Raw genomic sequence first — 20,184 nt, forward strand, 5'->3', positions numbered from 1 at the left:
CATTCATCACAATGAGAAAAAACAAAGAATATAGTTCTGATGTGCAGCAAAAGATTGTTGAGCTTCACAAAATAGAAAGTGGCTGTATGAAAATACCCCATTTCCACCATCAGGGCAATAATTAAGAAGTTCCAATCAACTAAAGATGTTACAAATCTGCCTGGAAGAGGACGTGTGTCTAAATCGTCCTAATGCGCGGTGAGGAGGAAAGTTTGAGTGGCCAAAGACTCTCCAAGGATCACAGCTGGAGAATTGCAGAGATTAGTTGAGTCTTGAGTCTCAGAAAGCCTAAAAAAAATGATCAAACAGCACCTACATCCCCACAAGTTGTTCGGGAGGGTTTCAAGAAAAATCCTCTGCTCTCATCCAGAAACAATCTCCAGCATATTCAGTTGTCAGACAAGACTGGAAATTCAAACGGGACCGGCTTCTATGGTCAGATGAAACTAAAAAATCAAAACCTGACCACTTCTGCTAGAAATCCAATAATGGGCCATGGTTGGATCTTCCATCAGGACAGTGATCCAAAACAAACATCAAAACCAACACAAAAATGTGTCACTGAGCACAAAATGAAGCTTCTGCCATGGCCATCCCAGTCCCCTGACCTGAACCCTAATGAAAATGAGTGACGCAAACTAAAGAGAAGAAGCACCAGCATGGAGCTGGAATCTGAAGGATCTGTAGAGATTCTGCATGAATGAATGGTCTCTGATCTCTTGTCAGGTGTTCTTCAAACTCATCAGGCATTATAGAAGAACACTCAGAGCTGTTATCTTGGGAAAAGGAGGTTGCAAAAAGTATTGAATAAAAAGGTGCCAATAATTGTGGTCAACGTGTTTTGGAGAAAAACATTTATTTCATAATGTGATTTTCTCCCCCCACTTTCAATTCTTTTCTTTCAATGAAAGGTTAGTTTTTTGCTAATTTTATGAATTAAAGATCAAAAGGATAAACAATGCAGATTTATTTTTACAGTCATCTTTGATCATATTTACCAAGGGTGCCAATAATTCTGACCACAACTGTATGTCTTACTTTTTTTTTTATTTATAAGTTTTTGTTTATTTAATTTTAGTTATTTTAGTACTTCAAGTTAAACTAAATGAGAAATGTCGCATTTGCAGTTAGCTGAAAAAAAAATATTTTTGTATATTTTATTTCAGTTAACATTTATTTTGTTTCAAGTATTTTTTTTTAAATGTATTTTTTAGTTTTAGTTAACGATAATAGCCCTGGTTGATACAAGGCAAATCAATGAGATTCAAAACAACACTGGAAACATTAGAAGCAATTTTTCTAAATATCTTGGCAATGCTTTATTGAGTCAGATTGACATGATTCTGTTTTCCGTTTTCTCTGAGTGGTAGATTTCACTTCAGGATTGTGGGTATTTAACCAACACTAAAAATGCTGGGTTAAAAACAAACCCAGCGATTGTGTTGTTTTAACCCAGCGGTTGGGTTAAATGTTTGCCCAACCCGCTGGGTAGTTTTATTTAACTCAACTATTGTTTAAAAATTACTGTATTGCTCACTTAAAATGAACCCAAAATATGTTGGAAATTAATATTTATGAATATGTTTAATAAATGAACATTTATTAATAAGTTTAATGAATAACAATTAAACAATAAACATTTATTAAATTGCTTATTAATAAATGTTCACCTTTAGATTATTATTGTTTCCTCTAGTAATTATGTGTCTGATTTTTAATTTCCAACCTATTTTGGGTTCATTTTAAGCCAGCCATATAGTGATGTTTAAATGATAGTTGGGTTAAATAAAACTACCCAGCACATTAGTTAAACATTTAACCCAACTGCTGGATTTAAACAATCCAATCGCTGGGTTTGTCCATTTTCAACCTAACTTGGGTTGTTTTTAACCCAACATTTTTTAGAGTTAAGACTCTGGCAAATAACCAGTTTTTCTACAGAGGCATATACTATCATATACTAACCTTACAATCATGGTATGTCTATCTTAGTTTATACACATTCGCTATATTTCTCTATAATTAATTTTTTTTTTTTTTTTTTTTTTTCTCTTGTGATCTTTTGTGCATTGGCTTGAATAACTAGCATTAAAAAAAAAAGGTAACATCTAAATTAATTGGCTATATTCAAGCCAAAATCAGCCTAAATACAAAACTATTTATGGATTAAATCAGGTAGAAACAGCTCTTTAAGTTTAAAATTGCAGGTTACCACTTTTTTTTTTACAGTGTGAATTAAACTAAACTTGCAGGGAATATAGGTTTAATGCCTTATTTGTCTCATTGCCACTCTGAAAATTGGGGTTGGTAGTGGTGTAGGACAAATGGGGTAACTACTTGATGACATACAACTAAATTCTGTTCGGGTAAGCAAGAAAAAACACAGAGAGGCAAATCAACACCCACAGAGGCCTGGCGAACACACAGCACTTCTGTTTGCTTTCAGCGAGCAAGCAGCGAAAGAGACGCCGCGGTTTCTCTCTCGCGCTCGGCCCTCACTGAGGCTTTTATGAGAGCAGATAGTCAAATTCTCATTTCAAGATCTGCGTTTAACCTCAGTCCAGCAGGCGCTTGTACCGCAGAGCTCCTAACTCCTCTCATCTCATTTCTCTTTAACTAGAGGCCCCGCTGATGCCACAGTGCACATTAATACTCGCAGGCCGCTGGCCAAGCACCGCTGTGTCGAGCTCCATGGCTGATTCATTGCAGAGAACACCCAGTAGCTAAAGCACACTGGAGGGATGGGGCGTCACTCCAGGAATTAGATTTGCAGCTTTTGTACTACGATAAAACCATAAGTAATAGAAAAAAGGCATACACTCAAGTCATTTCTTTGAAATTTGGCCCTGTCAGCTGTACTCAGCCAAAATCTTAATAAAACAGGAACAGGCTGCATGATGAATTGGTGCATTTAAAGTGCATCTACAAAATTTTATGTACTGTGTAATAAGCATGTTTAATGCTTGATGCCCTGTTTTTTTATTTCAGAGAGTGAAATAAATATTGTTTTATCACATTTTTGGTTTACATGTCAAACATGCTTAAACCTTGCTCTATACACTGTTGGCCAAATGTAGTCTCATGCAACAAAATACGACATCCAGCCCATTTTTTCAATATTAACTAATATAAATGCAATACAAATAATAGTTAAAGATTGGCATATATTTTGATCATCAGCGATAGCCTCGTGGGCAGCCCGCCAACATATAATGCCGTTGCGCTTCGGGTGACCCGAGTTCAAATCGCGGACCTTTCCTGATCCCGTCCCCCTCTCTCGCTTCCTGTCCACTCTATACTATCCTATCATAATAAAGGCAAAAATCACCAATAAATAAATTGGTTATATGACCCCAAATGGTCAAGGTTTGGCTGGTTAGCATGGACAGCCAGGCAACTTGATATAAGCTTGAAATAAGCTTGATTAAAAGTAAGATTTGTAATGCATCAAAAAGACAAATGTTTAAGTTGTTGGCTATGCCTCTGCGTAAGCCGGCATGTCTACATGCGCCAATCCGATTGGCCGAACATATAGACATCACAAGGCAACTTAGTGCGTCACCAAGTCCGAAAATTGACAGCAGAAACGCGTCGACAGCTTCTTTGGCTGTGTCCCAATTCAAAGGTTGCATCCTTCGAAGGACTCTGACTTCAAAGGCCACGCCTTCAAATGCCACAAAGATTGGACTGAGCATTGTTAAATGGGACGGTCTAGCCTACGGAGGGCTGTTCTTGTCGCCTAGCAACTGTGACAGCTGCCTTTGACGAGCGGCAGTAAAGTTTGTACTACACTTTAGACAGTTATATTTAACTGTCTGAAAACATAAGTGTTCACAAACTGTCTAAATATGTTCACCATGGTCCATTTCTGCATATAATAGAGTATAAACTATATATAATTGGATCTTAGTAAGATACAAGTCAACATTTGAACCGATTTAAAGGGTTTTTTATCTTTAAATCTGTATCATTAGATATTTGAGTAAGTTGAAACCCAATACTTGCCTTTAAAAGTGTAATTCACCAGTTTCTGTGTCTCAAAAAAATAAAAAATAAAATACAAATTCTGTCATCACCATTGCGCAATGAATTCTGGGGTAGGCAAGGCCGCAAAGGATCCATCTGAAAAGTGTATTCTTCAGTACACGGGAAACAAAGGACGCATTTGAAAGAGCCTTCGAATTGGGACAGCATTCGTTGCGTCGTGGTGACACAATCCGCCTTCGATTGCGGCCTTTCGAAGGATGCAGCCTCTGAATTGGGACGCACCCTGCATCTTCAGAAGCCGTATGTTTGTTGAGCGCTTGTCTTTTGTGTTTGTGTATCTAAGTTAGGAGCTTAGCTGCCGTCATGTCAGGGTCGAGATTCACAATGTGTGTGACTCCCTGTTCTCTTTATAATACATCTGATGACTCTCACCAGATGTGTGTGATGTGTATGGGAGAGGAGCATGCTAGGTCAGTCCTTGAGGGGGCTGACTGTCAGCACTGCGAAAAATTTAGCGTTCGCATGAGCTCTGATCCCACTTGGCTCTCTTCTCGAGGGATGAGAGTCTAGCACCTCGTGGTTCGTAGATAGAGATTTTGAGATTGATAATTAATTTGTACCATTTTAAAAAGAAAAAGTACACGAAATACACTACGTAAAAAAGCCAACTAAACAAATAATAGAGAAAAAAAAAAAGAAAAAGAAAAAACAACATAAAAAACAGTAAAAGGTTTAGCAAGTGTGGGTTTGTTTACGGCATGTCAACTCCGCTCAAATGCGACACAAAACGGGAGTTCTGACAAGCGTGCAGGTACAAACAGCACGCATGACGGCAAATGAAGGACCATTTCTATATTCTTGTGACATGCTATATTACTGGTTACGGTGGCACGATGGCCAAGGCATATCTTCAAATGTCTGCACTGGAGCCGTGCCTGATCAACCCCTTCATTACGAGAGCCAGACTGCCAAACTTATATTTTTCTATATGCCCTGCCTTTCAGAAATAATAAAATGCTTGGGTGGGATGCCATCAATTTTTTTCCTCTCCTAGAGTATGCGGCGTATTCGCAAGTGCAGCAGTGTGTGTGTGATTTTTTTTTTTTTTTTTTTTTTTTTTTTCGCCAGGATGATCACAAACATCTTTCAAATACTAACTTTCTCTGTATGGATATAAATTACACAGGAAGAGGAACACTTAGCATATAGTTTAGGAAACCAAAATCTAGCCAAAAAATTGCTCCAAATATACACAGTTCACAAAAATAGTTGCTATGTCTGGTTTCACATTGCAGGTCTCATGAATTAGCCTGCTACACTAGGCCTTTAGGCCAGTAAAAATCTTTGTTTGTGTTCATCTGAAGAAAGAGTCATATATAGTACGTATAGGTCAGCATACTGTACATAATGTAACTCCATATTTGTGAAGGTATGTTAATGTCAGTGTAAAAAGTCAATGCAACACAGCTAAGTTTGACTTTCAGGGAAACTAGATTGGTTTTAATATAATATAGCTAAGTTTGATTTTAAGGAAAATTACATAAGGGCAGTGTAATTTAGGCCTAGTCAAGATTAGGTCTGAGGAAAATCACATTGGTTCAATGATTGTGATAATTCCGATAGAGCCAGTTTGGTTACATCCAACATGATTAGATATGCAGTTATATTAATGTAATAACTTTATGTGGAAATTTGCCACATCATTAAAATACATTCAAATGATGAGGTAATACATTTGTTGCTCATGTCCAATGACAATAAAAGCCCTGTCTTCCTGACAACAAAGACAGCAAAACTTAATTACCACAATCAAAGGGATCTTCATCTTGACACTGATTGTGTAAGGTGTGTTCTTCATATTCATTGCATTTAAAACATGACCACAAACCCATTAACCACTGAGGCCAAACTGGCGGCTGGGAGCTTTTGGATGGCAGCCAGTGGAATGAAGGTAAAAAAAAAAGTGTGTTTATGTATTTAGTCCTTTTTAAAGACACGCTCACACACCCTGACACTTTACATTGGCTCCAGGATGTGCAGTTTGATACTTTGAAACGTTTTCTCTGTCTCTCATCTGATGGTTAATTATAGAATTTTAAATATCCATGACGCGTGGGCAGGTACCCGTAATAACATATATGCCAGCTTGTAATTATTGACTTTATTTACTTTTCAGATGTTTGTTTGAAATAATGCACTGCTGGTATCGTGATCTGGAGATCAAAGTGCTGAGGACGTTATTAACATGCGCTCATCAGGCAAGGATAATCATTTAAAGTGTAATTACTTCACCACGCCCAGGATAATCGTGTTTTTTTTCCCCTTGCTCTTGGCATTTTTAATAGTATGATTCATACGTTAGGTTAGTGTGTTCCCTAAGGGCTGTTTAATGGAAGAGAAAAGAGGTCCATATCTCTATTCATGACACTTGGGTTGATGAGTTTTCAGGCATATGATGTTACATAAGGGTGTTAGTGAGTTAGTTCACTGACAGGTTTGAACGTGTTTCTTGAATCAAAGACAATAGTTCAAAATTACTAAGACATGTATATAGCCTATCAATGTCAAGAGATTTAGTAGCACAAATATAAGAGTCTCATGACACCTAGTGGAGAAGACTTTGCCTGCAAAAGTGGCCATTAAATGCTTGTTTGATTTCCAACAAATGGACACTTATGCCAACTAGTGGCAAAAATGAGAACAACATGTGCTCTGAAACATGAGGATAAGTTTTTGCTGCTTAAAGGGATAGTTCACCCAAAATTCTGCCGTCATTTACTCACCCTAGGTTGTTCCAAACCTGTATAAATTTACTACTTCTGCTGAACACAAAAGAATATATTATGAAAAATGTTGGTGAGACTTCATTGACTTCCATAGTATTTTTGTCCATACTGCACCCTAAAAAATGCTGGGTTGTTTCAACCCATGTTTGGGCCATTTTTTTTAATTTTTATTTAAAGTAAACCGGTTGGGTTTGTCCATATTTGACCCAAACATGGGTTGAAACAACCCAGCATGTTTTTTTTTTTGTTTTTTTTGTTGTTGTTGTTGTTTTTTTTAATTGTGAATGGAAGTCAGTGGGGTCCATCGACTGTTCGGTTACCCATATTCTTCAAAATATCTTCTTTTGTGTTCAGCAGAAGAAATAAATTCATACAGGTTTGGAACAACCTGAGTGTGAGTAAATGACAGAATTTTCATTTTTGGGTGAACTATCCCTTTAACATTTTTTTTTTTTTTTTTTTTTTTTTTTTGTGGAAGAAAATGGTAAGCAGCACAACTGTTTTCAACATGGATAATAATAAGACATGTTACCTGAGCACCAAATCAGCATATTGGAATGATTTCTGAAGGATCATGTGACTGAAGACTGGAGTAATGATTCTGAAAATTCAGCTTTGCATCACAGGAATAAATTACATTTTAAAATATATTAAAATAGAAAACAGTCCTTTTAATTCATAATAATATTTCACAGTATTACTATTTTTACTGTTAAAGTTTCCAAACTTTTGACGGGTACTGTATAGAGAAGGAACAATTTTATAACCAGCCTATTCTTTTTAAGACTACACACTTGTTCTTCTGACACATGATGGATTATGATAGCCAGGGGGTCTGGGTTGTTTTTAAGGCATCATCTGATAAAACTAATTTGACAGGAAATTGAAGAGAGAGGATCATTGGTTAAGGTCACAGTGGTTGGAGAGGCAATTTCAGAGATGGGCTTAAAGTGTGTTCATGGGGAAATAGTCTTGGTCCCCCTCTCCTGTGACCTCTGAACATTCAAGCTTTGGTGTTTCTTCATTGCTACCTTAAAGGTGAAGTGTGTCATTTCTGTGCCACTAAAGGGACTAAACAGAATTGAATTGTTTGTTTGAGTGATATGACCAGGTTGGACATAACTACATTGGCTACAGTTTGGTAGACATGCAAATCCAGTGTTTGTGTACCATCCTGACTAATAAAATAACTTCATCCAGTTGAATATCGAATGCAGCAAAGATGTAGTGTTCGTTGCCTAATGATGCCCATATCACATGTAACTGGAACTTAATCTTGACAGTTTAGTAGATTTTGGACTTTTCCCATTCTAGTAGACAGAGTGAGGAGTGGTATTATATACACTAAGCTACATTATGGGCCTGTCTCATTACTTACACATGCAGTCCACTTGAGATACATTGCACGTGACAGAAAGTTAGTATCCAAGACTTTTTCAGGTCTGAAAAATGCCAAAGCTCAGTGCCCTTAAAGGGATTGTTTACCCAATAATGAAAACTCTGTCATCATTTACTCACCCTGAAGATGTTCCAAACCTATATGAGTTTCTTTCTTCTGTTGAGCACAAAAGAAGATACAACCCGAATTCCGGAAATGTTGGGACGTTTTTTTTATATTTGAATAAAATGAAAGCTAAAAGACTTTCAAATCACATGAGCCAATATTTTATTCACAGTAGAACATAGATAACATAACAAATGTTTAAACTGGAGAAATTTTACAATTTTATGCACAAAATTAGCTCATTTCAAATTTGATGCCTGCTACAGGTCTCAAAATAGTTGGGACAGGGGCATGTTTACCATGGTGTAGCATCTCCTCTTCTTTTCAGAACAGTGTGAAGACATCTTGGCATCAAGGTTATGAGTTTCTGGAGTTTTGGTGTTGGAATTTGGTCTCATTCAGGCCTGATTATAGGTTTTCAGCTGCTGAAGAGTTTGTGGTCATCTTTGACGTATCTATAGGTGAAAGATCTGGACTGCAGGCAGGCCAATTCAGCACCCAGGACTCTTCTGCGACAAAGCCATGCTGTTGTAATAGCTGCAGTATGTGGTTTTGCATTGTCCTGCTGAAATACACAAGGCCATCCCTGAAACAGACGTCGTCTGGAAGGGAGCATATGTTGCTCTAAAATCTTTATATACCTTTCAGCATTCATAGTGCCTTCCAAAACATGCAAGCTGACCATACCGTATGCAGTTCCATACCATCAGAGATGCTGGCTTTTGAACGCTGATAACACGCTGGAAGTTCTCCCTCCTCTTTAGCCCAGAGGACACGGCATCCGTGATTTCCAAATTTGGACTCGTCTGACCATAGAACACTTTTCCACTTTGAAACAGTCCATTTTAAATGAGCCTTGGCCCACAGGACACGACAGCGCTTCTGGACCATGTTCACATATGGCTTCCTTTTTGCATGATAGAGCTTTAGTTGGCATCTGCAGATGGCACGGCGGATTGTGTTTACCGACAGTGGTTTCTGGAAGGGGTGGGGTGATGACATCATCATTTCACAAAATATACGGATAGGCTGTACACACGAAAACACAAGGGTGTCATTTTCAGATTTATCCACTCTGGGATCCGGTTTCAAAAAATATCGGATTCACCTTCTGAAAACGCCGGATTTGTCTGGACGAAACGCCGATCCGATACAAAATTTCTGCGTATACACCTAAACGCATCTTCATGTGGACGGGGCCTAAGACATCCCTTTTATAGCTAATCATGTCACAGACCTGATATCAATTAACTTAATTAGTTGCTAGATGTTCTCCCAGCTGAATCTTTTCAAAATTTCTTGCTTTTTCAGCCATTTGTTGCTCCTGTGCCAACTTTTTTGAGACCTGTAGCAGGCATAAAATTTGAAATGAGCTCATTTAGTGGATAAAAGTCTAAAATTGCTCAGTTTAAACATTTGTTATCTATGTTCTTTTGTGAATAATAATAATAAAAAAAAATCATTTTATTTAAATTTTAAAAAATGTCCCAACATTTCCGCAATTCGGGTTGTATTTTGAAAAATGTTCGTAACCAGACAGTTGATGGTAGCCATTGAATTCCATAGTATTTTGTTCCTACTATGGAAATCAATGGCTACCGTCAACTGTCTGGTTACCAACATTCTTCAAAATACTCACTTGCTCAGATGACATGTCGTCTATAGGATTCTCTTCTTACTATCAGCAATGTAGCTACTCAGATCTGCTCTGATATGGTGATCACTGATAACCAAATAAACCTCAAACAGGTTCTACAAATGGTGGCACCAGCACCTCCTGCACATTTAATATTAATAATATTTATATAATAATGTCTTGTTACTTATAAATGCACGTTTGACAGTAGCTTGAGTTGACAGCAGTAGCCTGAGCTTGAGTTGGGATGCGGATTTTCATTAATAAAATCATTATCACTGGAAAGAAAAATGCAAAATACAACCATTTAGATGCAGTTTGGAGCTCTGCTCAAACCATCATCAGATTCATCCACCTAGAATAGCAATGCTGAAGCACATCTGATGTAAAACATGTTCCTAGTACTTGCAATGTTGTTTCAACCACAGATGTCAACAGAGATCATTTCATAATGTACCTTTAAGCAGTAAACTAATTATGTGCCGCCTACTTGTTTCATTATATTGATGAAAATAAGGATAAATGAAAAGCCGTAGTTTTATCAGGAATGTTTTATTTGATGTGCCTGTTTCTCTGCTTTGTAGAAACAGCCAGATATTATCAAAGGCTGCACAATGAGAGCAGTTTCTGCATTGCTTTCTCATATATATACCAGCCTGCCAAAAATAATAATAATAAAAAATTAAGTAAAATGAAATAAAATAAAAATAAAACAACAACAAAAGTTGTTCTCTTCAGTTTGGCAAGTGTCTGAAACAGAATGTGACCATATACTGAATAATTCTGTTTTGATAGAACTCGGTATAAAAAAGCACAAAAATATAGCAATTTGAACTCTGGTGCAAGTCCATTCAAATGACTGTGGCATTAAGCAAATGTAAGGCGCACAAGTGCACCTTAGATTCATCACAATTATTTTCATTGACTATTTACCAAAAATACACTTCAGCAGACAATTGTTTTTGCCTTTTAAACTGTAAAAAGCACAAAAATGTATTTATGAAAGCATACAATACATTGATAACAAATTCCAAATAATAATTATTAAAAAGAAGTACTGATAGGCGACAATCAATGGGCAAAAAACAAGTGTTTGATTTTTAAGGTACTTATGAATGCAACAATCACTGAGAAGCTCATTGTTCAGGGCCATGGAAAAGCAAATATAATACTGAATGAATTTAAGTGCAATTTTATCATTTTATGCTGCAAATTCAGTTTATCTCCCTTACGTTCTTTAAGACAATAGAGCGTCTGTTTGTAAGTCACAGTTTTGTCATTGGTATGTGCAGGTTATTCCAAGGACCCATCCAGAGCTCCTCCTCATCTGACTGGGTACGGTCACTATGTGATCCTAAAGGGTCCCTCACCTCCTGATTGTCCACTGTGGACTCTTGTTCATCCACATTTTGTATTCTTTCACCCCCACCATTCACCACATTTGATTTTGAAGCTATACTCTCTGGGCCTGTGGTGCTGGAGGCCAGAGACCCACTGGAGGGCCTGGTCGTGAGGTTCTGTTCACCTGCTGAGGCGCCTGTGATTATGGGGCTGTTTAAAGGAATTCGCTCTTCATGCGTAACAGCAAGTTTGTCCAGTTTCTTAAAGTGCTTTCCCAGTCGTACTGGAGAGTTGAGCTTGATGTTGTTGGTGTGTGCGACCCGTCGTGTCCGGATTATTGAGCCATTCTGGGCCAAGTATATGCTCCCATTAATGTTGCTGTGGCTGTTCACATTAGATAGTCGGTTCCTGTGCGATTCAGGTGCACTTTCTTCTCCAGTTGAACTGGTCTCGTATTCACGGTCTACAATTAGCTTGATCCTCTTTTTTCTACCGTACTGAAAAAAGAAAACAGGAGTGTCAGACGACTACACAATAACAAGTTATTTTTTTATTTTACACAGCACACAACAGTGGTGTTCTGTCCGAGGAGGCAAGAGAGGCAGAGCCTTTTAAAAAATGCACAACTAAAGCTGTAATATTAACTGTTTTTGTAATTGATTTACCACTAATGTGCATATAATATGCATAAAAATGTAAAAAAAAAATATTTTTTTTTTTTTTCATGTGTGATATACTCATTGCCATTTGTATGAGGAATAAAGCTGTCCATTCATTCATACATGTTTGTAGATGGCAATGTGTAATATGTTCCATTTTGTTTCATATGACAAACGTTGGGCTGGTGATCTGGAAAATCATTATGTTGTTAATTATCAAGACAATTTCAACAAAATACTATAACGAAAGCAGGTTTGATGAATATTAAATTTATACATCAGTTTTTCCAGAAAATTCCCTGCCAGACCACCACTGCAAAACAACCAAACACACACACACTTCATGTCCTTTCATGAGCTCATTAAAAGTAATGTGCTCAATGACCAAATGCCATTGGATTACAGGTTACTTCAACAACAAAAACCAACCTAATTTTGATCTGAACATTAATTGCTGACTTAAACTTTTGAAGGGTGACCTGTAAAGGTAAGACTACATAGGAAAGAGCATGCATGTTATTCAGCAAAGGTTGAGAAATGCCAAGTTGCTCAGCGAGAGGAAGACAAGAACAACTCCAATCAGATGAGGGCATTCAAAAGGCCAATAAAAAGTTCAACACAAGAAATAAAGGCAATGGCTAGTCTTACTGAACATATCAGAATAATTCAGGAGGCACCGACAGTCTCAACTGCATCTGAATTAGAATCCTCATCCTCCCCATCTACTTTAAGGATTCTTGCTCCATCCGAAGAGCTTGAACTATCACCAGGGCTTCCACCTCTCTCTGGAGTCATTTCCCCTTCTTCGTTCTCATCTATAGGAGAAAGTTTGTCGATCTCTAAAGCCCTTGCTACACTACTGCTGGCCGTTGAGAAGCTGCTCATGCTGTGGAAGCTCAAATCTCGTCTACTTTCCGGAGAATAGCTGCTTTTAGACATAGAGGACTTTGGATCCTTATTTTGGCCCTCAGAGTCACCTTCTTTCAACTGCCCTTTGCCTTCCTTATCTTCCTCATCCTCCTTCAGGATGGTCTCTTCTAATGCTCTGGTGTGGGTGAAAGTAGTTGCAGGTTCTCGAGATGATCTGCTGCTCTTTTGCCTGTAGGTTGCTGATCTCTGGGTACCACTGCCGGGAAAACCAGCTTTGAAATTGATGCTTTCAGAGGTTGTGCTGCTCTGTCTGGACTGGGAAGACCTGACAGATGACACTGTTCCTCTTTCCTCTGATCTGACACTCTCTTTTCCACTGCTACCTTCTTCCGAGCTTGACTCCTTTGCAGCCTCTTGTCCGGATTCAGATTCATTTTCCGTCTCTGATGTTCTCTCTGTGTCTGACTCTTGTTCTGTCTCAATCTCTGTGTCTTGATCTGAGTCTGATTCAGTCCTTGACTCTATTTCAGTGTCATCTAGCGGAGTTTTTATTTGGCTCTCCCTGTCTGAATCAATAGGACTCTGGTCTTGATCATCATCAGAGTCTAAACTACTCATATGTGCTCCTTCTTGGAGTCTGTACGGATGGTAAGGTGTGAACGACATGGCACTTCCAGTGTAAGACTGCTGAATGATGTCTTCCCTGTTTCTACCTCTTTCTTGCTCACTCTCCGCAATATCACCAGGGATTCTCTGTGATTCCCTCTCTGACTCGTTGAGTACCCAAGAGATTGAGGCGTTCACATTACTCCCATGATCTACACTCCCACTAATGCTGCTCAGAGTGTTCTTTTGAGTCTGCAATGTTTTAAAGATGTTCATCTGACTCAAAACTTTGCCAAGTCTTGTCTTTGCTGAAGGCATTGCTTCTTTAGTCTGGAAATAGCTGCCATCAATGACCATGCCATTGTCCACAAGGTTTGAATGCTGCATCCTGGTTGGTTTGGAGTCATCAGTACTTCCTGCTTTCTCCTCAGGAAGTACAATCGGAAATATTTTGTTGTTCTTCCACGGGAGTTGGAATGGAGCTGGAGCTGGGCCTGACCTTCTGTCAAACATTTGGCTGAGTTGTATGGGTGCTTTAAGTGTCGCTTCAGCCTTTGAGCCGTAAGGATGTGTGATGCCCTCAGCTGGTCCAGGCAGGTGTTTCTCAAGCATTGGAGGTTGGTCTCCAAAAGCTAGTCTAGGGGGCCTCCGTGGTGGAGACTTTCCTGGTGGTGGAGCTAGCCTTCTGCCTTGCCTCACAACCTATTACATTGATATTAGCCAAGATTTTTATCATTCAGAATATTTAGTCAACCATTCAGATCACTCATCATCTTTGTGACTTTGGCCATTTCACATGATTCATGTCAGCATTCCCAAAGCACTTTGGGGACTGTCAAGGTACAATGTTAGCCCCGTACCACATTGCATGAAAATGCTGCAACATGATGGTTAAAGTTCAAACAGTTTCAACTCGAGGAAAACTGACCTTTTTGAAAACGCTCTCTAAAGTGCATAAATTTAAAAACGCTGTTTTCGCGTTATAGTGTGGATGGTGAAAACGGAGGTATTTGAAAAAGATGACGCATGTTTAATCATGTGACACGTATTGTACCTATAAATGTCTATAGTTATACCGGTATTGTTGTGCCTGCTATTTACATTAACATTATTGCTCAAGATAAATGCTCCTTTGTAGAATCTTCGTATTACATTCCTGCAAAGATGACAGAGAATTTACTCACATTTGCTGTCATGTATGCAAAATATGCTGACAGTTGCGTTTTAAACCCAATTTTGAGTGCAACCTGGACGCAAAAATGAGTGATGCGATAGTATACTAATAAAATGATCGTGCCAAAAGAATAGCATGAGAACTTTTTTTATCTACTCTCTCTGCATCATCTCATGAGCTTTTAGTATTGTTTTACGCATATGCAGTAAGGGGATTTAAGCGTTTCAGACGTTACAGTGTGTATGAGGAACTTTTGGAAAACGCTTGAAGCCGCTAGTGTGGATGAACTCAGTTTTCAAATGTCTCTGGATTAATGTAGACGTACCCAAAATCTGCAGACCAGTGAATCCTGAACCCTCCAGGACTGGAGGTTGTCCATCCCTGCCCTAGTTTTGCAAAAATCTTGTGAGGATCACCCCAACCTTACACCTTGGAATAAATGTGCTCTTGTATGAGGGTAACCTTCTAGATATTACTGAGTGATTATGTCATCAAAAGCATATCATTACATTCAGAGTAAAACACATTTGACCAGTCATTTTTTTTCTTTCTGCAATGATTCTAAGTAATCGCCAGGACCTTTTTTTTCTGTTGTAAGCTCAAATACGTTTCATTTGGTTGCACTATTTTTCAGTGCAACTGTTCATTGTGTAAACTTCCGGCTTTCTTGCCACCTTGCTATCTGCAATGCTTTTCAAGTGAATGTCAAAGTGCTGAAAGCATTGAAGCCCTGACATGAGTCATGTGTAATGGCCTTAAGCCAGAGGCAGGATAAATGTAACTTTATTAAAAAATACTGCACATTGTATTGGCTTAAACTAACAAAACAGAACAAATAAAAATGTGATACCTCTCCCTCAGATTCGTGTGGGCTGTAATAGTAGCTGCCATCATCTTCCATAATCACCTCTCCATATTCATCATACATCCCTGTTGGAGAGATCAGCTTCCGTCGACTTCCATACTGAGGCAAGTCATAGCTAAAAAGCAGGTATACAGGATTAATGCATATACCTCAAACACACACACCAGTGCAAACAAAGCAAAAACTTTGTCCCTACTGTCCACTAAATCAAAACTAAAACTGTTTTATAAAACTTCTGGGACAGAGAAATGAAAGGCAAATCCAATAAGTAAGATTTAGTAGCAGAACCTCCTCATAACACTGTATGGAAAAGGTCAAAGCAGGCCTTCATTAGAGGACTTTGAGTATTCTGGGGAGCAGCAGGCTGTCTGAACCTAAATACAGCTTAGACAGCCCATTTAACAGAAAACAGGCTGAAATTCAGGATTATATTGACCCTCACCAGCCTGTAGTCATGGAGGCCTTTCATTTGGATTTATTGAGGATAGAAGGATATATTGAAGACCGATGTGTTATACGGCTGGGGACTGCTACTGATCAAATTTGTATGACCTATACTTTATAACACAGTAGGAAAACTTGGATAGCATTTAATTCTGCTCAAAAATCTTTTGATAGTCTGCAATTACTATTACTTCCCTCAGGAGGGCATTCATTTACAGCACCTATTTCTATTTTCTCTAGCTCATTAGGATTCCATATGGGCAGTTCACCTTGCACAAGCATCAGTAAATAATTATCTTTGCTATTACAGTCAAAAAGACACAAATGGGTGCCCACAATGTTATAGGAAAATGACAAAATTAATCATCAGGAACAAATAAAATAGTGCTAAAATCACACAAACTGATTTATTAAAAGCAGCAGGCTTGGAATATATCTGAAAGGTGTGATTTGGGCCAGCAGCACATTGCAACCAATGAACGCACACTCACCCATGGTCATAGTTATAGTAATCCTGTGTATAATAGTCTTGTCCTGGGTCAATGCCAGATTCCATAGAGAGTTCCTGTGAGCAGAGTAAAGAGTTATAGTTAAAAAGAGTGCATCAGTTTAGGTGAAAAGTCAGATGAAAGTGCTGCCCATTTAAAAGTTGAGATTCTCTACCTCTGGTCTCAACAGAGAGGGCCGAAGCAACTGCTGTTGCTGCACAACATTCAGAGGAGAAACAGTGCAGAAACAAGAGAGAAAAGGAGGAATATTACATTTATGAATCTATTTGAAAGTGAACGATAGAAGATAAATACAGTTGGATCCACAAGTCTGAGATTATTCTGAAAAATCTGCAATTCAAAATAAAATCTGAATTTACAACTGGAAGTTTTAGTGTTTAAAAAAAATTTAACAAAGAAACATCAAATCAGTAAATTTGTGACATTTGAGAATGTCTTTACATAAGGTCAGATTTACTTGATTTCAGATACTAAGAAGTTCTGAAATTTGTGTTAATTTTAGTTTTTACTTTTCACTCAAATTATACTGTTAAAATTATATTATAAATTATAAAATTCATATAGCTATTCAATTAGAAAACCTGAAAATAGAGGCATTTTCACTAGTGTTGTCAGACTTAAGGATCCCATTGTAAAATATAGAAATAAAGAAGAAATCATTTTATCTGTTTGCATGTGAAGTTTTAAATATGTTTTCCATTCATTTAGAAACATTGTTATAAATATTATAAAGCAGATAGATGCAGAGTTTCAAATAAATGCATAGCTGTAAGCGCACATTTTATAATGTGCCAAGTTTATATGTAGCTTGACATCATCACAAATATAGCCCTGCATTATCACAGATTATGGCTGATTAGCAAGTTAGCAAGTATATATATATACACACTGCCCGGCAAAAACAAAGTCGCTGTAATAGGCAAATACTTTAGAATCTATGAATAGATCATTATTACAGTGATTAATATGTTTCTAGCATGTTATATGTTTGGCAATGGTTCTTTTAACCCTTAAAGATGGAGTGTGTAGCTTTTCATTTCTTAAACAACCATGTAGGAAGACACATCATGGCCATATTCCAGGATGACAATGTCAAGATTCACCAAGGTTAAAATTGTGAAAGAATGGTTCAGAGAGCATGAAGGATCATTTTCACACATGAATTGGCACCTCTGAGTCCAGATCTTAATTTAATTGAAAGTCTTTGGGATGTGCTGGGAGTCTTTGGGATTTGCATTGTCAATACAAGATCTTGACCAAAGATGGATGCACCTCTTGATGGAAATAACATCACAACATTTATTTCCATCGAGAGGTGCATCATTTTTTGGTCAAGATCTTGTATTGACAATGCAAGAGGTGAGCACTCTGTAAAGTCTCCTCCAGCACATCCCAAAAACTTACACTAAGGTTAAGGTCAGTGCCAATTCTTGTGTGAAAATGATTCTTCATGCTCCCTTGAAATTGTCATCCTGGAATATGGCCATGATACATCTTAATACATGGTTGTTTAAGAAATGAAAAGCTATACACTCCACCTTTTAGGGTTAAAAGAAACATTTTATATAATATATATATATATATATATATATATATATATATATACACACACAGTATCTCACAGAAGTGAGTACACCCCTCACATGCACCACATGGCAAATAACTCTCTGAGGATCTGAAAAAAAGAATTGTTGCTCTACATAAAGATGGCGTAGGCTATAAGAAGATTGCCAAGACGCTGAAACTGAGCTGCAGCACGGTGGCCAAGACCATACAGCGGTTTAAAAGGACAGGTTCCACTCAGAACAGGCCTCGCCATGGTCGACCAAAGAAGTTGAGTGCACGTGCTCAGCGTCATATCCAGAGGTTGTGTTTGGGAAATAGACGTATGAGTGCTGCCAGCATTGCTGCAGAGGTTGAAGGGGTGGGGGGTCAGCCTGTCAGTGCTCAGACCATACGCTGCACACTGCATCAAATTGGTCTGCATGGCTGTCGTCCCAGAAGGAAGCCTCTTCTAAAGATGATGCACAAGAAAGCCCGCAAACAGTTTGCTGAAGACAAGCAGACCACAGGACATGGATTACTGGAACCATGTCCTGTGGTCTGATGAGACCAAGATAAACTTATTTGGTTCAGATGGTGTCAAGCGTGTGTGGCGGCAACCAGGTGAGGAGTACAAAGACAAGTGTGTCTTGCCTACGGTCAAGCATGGTGGTGGGAGTGTCATGGTCTGGGGCTGCATGAGTGCTGCTGGCACTGGGGAGCTACAGTTTATTGAGGGATCCATGAAAGCCACATGTACTGTGACACACTGAAGCAGAGCATGATCCCCTCCCTTCTGAGACTGGGCCGCAGGGCAGTATTCCAACATGACAACGACCCCAAACACACCTCCAAGACGACCACTGCCTTGCTAAAGAATGTCTCCAGACCTAAACCCTATTGAGCATCAGTGTTGACACTTTGGGCCCAATTTGGACATTTTCACTTAGGGGTGTACTCACTTTTGTGGCCAGCGGTTTTGACATTAATGGCTGTGTGTTGAGTTATTTTGAGGGGACAGCAAATTTACACTGTTATACAAGCTGTACACTCACTACTTTACATTGTAGCAAAGTGTCATTTCTTCAGTGTTGTCACTTGAAAAGATATAATAAAATATTTACAAAAATGTGAGGGGTGTACGCACTTCTGTGAGATACTGTGTGTGTATATATATATAGCCACAGTATTCTGTGATTGACCAAATAGAATCAAGTATTTTAGAGAACTGGATAATAATGGACTGCATTTAAATGTAACTTTTTATTTATCACATTGCTGTTGCTATAGTTTTATAAAAGCAATAAGCCACTCAAGTCTGTGCTTATTTCTTTATTTAAACACTTTGGCATTCATAAAATCTTACCTCCTAAGAACAAAACTATTTGAGAAATGTTATCAGCAAGTCAAACTCCAGACTGACAGATCTAGCCTTCAGCAATTTTAAAGATGAGATCTTGACAAATAGTTATTTCCTCTTTCATCACTGTCCCTATCAAACAGCATCAACTGATAAAAATGATGGCCAATGAAACTGTCTCCAGACATCATTTAAACATAATGCTATTCCAAAGAATATAAACACATACCTCTTGATGCCCGTAGCCTCTCCTGTGAGGAGATAACAGCATGGAAATAAAGTCAGTAAGATTATTATGATAAAACCTTGATATTTAATATCTAGAAAAGTTTAAATCTTTTTCTCAAACTGGACAGTCAGATGTTATAAAGTCTTTAAATAGTTAGCATATTTAAATGCATGAAATTGAGACAGCATGTCCTTTTGTATGGCTGTCTCAAAGTAATAAATAATGTATAACTGTGAAGAACTGAGCATATGTGTGTGGATTAATATGCAGAAATGCAATAGGGGGAAAAAAACTAAAACAAACGGTTGTCTTTACAATTTCCTATGATGATGCATTAGGATAGTAATAGGTAATACTTTATTTTGATAGTCCACTTCTGCTAACCATAAGTAACTTTGCAACTACATGTCAACTACCGGTCATTACAGTATTAGTAGACTGTCTGCTTCATATCTGCTCATACTTTATTTTGATGCTCCCAACAGACATTCTACTGACTAAAAGTAACCCTAACCTAACAGTCTGCTAATGCTCTAATGAATGTTAGTTGACATGTAAATTAATGAGTCAGTTGACATGTAGTTGAAAAGGTACTTACAGTTAGTAGAATGTTTAAAGGGGACTATAAAAATTAAGTATAATCTACTAATATATCCATTTCTTTTTTTCAGC

General features: G+C 38.0%; 1 protein-coding gene across 1 annotated transcript in view; it reads right to left on the minus strand.

Moving 5' to 3' along the window:
• Nucleotides 1-10,446: 10,446 nt before the first annotated feature.
• The window catches only part of pcdh15b (protocadherin-related 15b), a 214,432-nt gene continuing 204,694 nt past the window's right edge, over nucleotides 10,447-20,184 (minus strand). The window contains exons 34-38 of the mRNA XM_051914968.1: nucleotides 19,513-19,534; nucleotides 16,536-16,574; nucleotides 16,364-16,437; nucleotides 15,414-15,543; nucleotides 10,447-11,751 (exon numbers count right to left, since the gene is read on the minus strand). Coding sequence (XP_051770928.1) covers nucleotides 11,179-11,751; nucleotides 15,414-15,543; nucleotides 16,364-16,437; nucleotides 16,536-16,574; nucleotides 19,513-19,534 — 838 coding nt within the window. The 3' untranslated portion in view covers nucleotides 10,447-11,178. The remainder of the gene's footprint in view (nucleotides 11,752-15,413; nucleotides 15,544-16,363; nucleotides 16,438-16,535; nucleotides 16,575-19,512; nucleotides 19,535-20,184) is intronic.

The sequence above is a fragment of the Ctenopharyngodon idella genome, chromosome 12 (genome assembly GCF_019924925.1).
Source record: "Ctenopharyngodon idella isolate HZGC_01 chromosome 12, HZGC01, whole genome shotgun sequence".
NCBI lineage: Eukaryota > Metazoa > Chordata > Actinopteri > Cypriniformes > Xenocyprididae > Ctenopharyngodon > Ctenopharyngodon idella.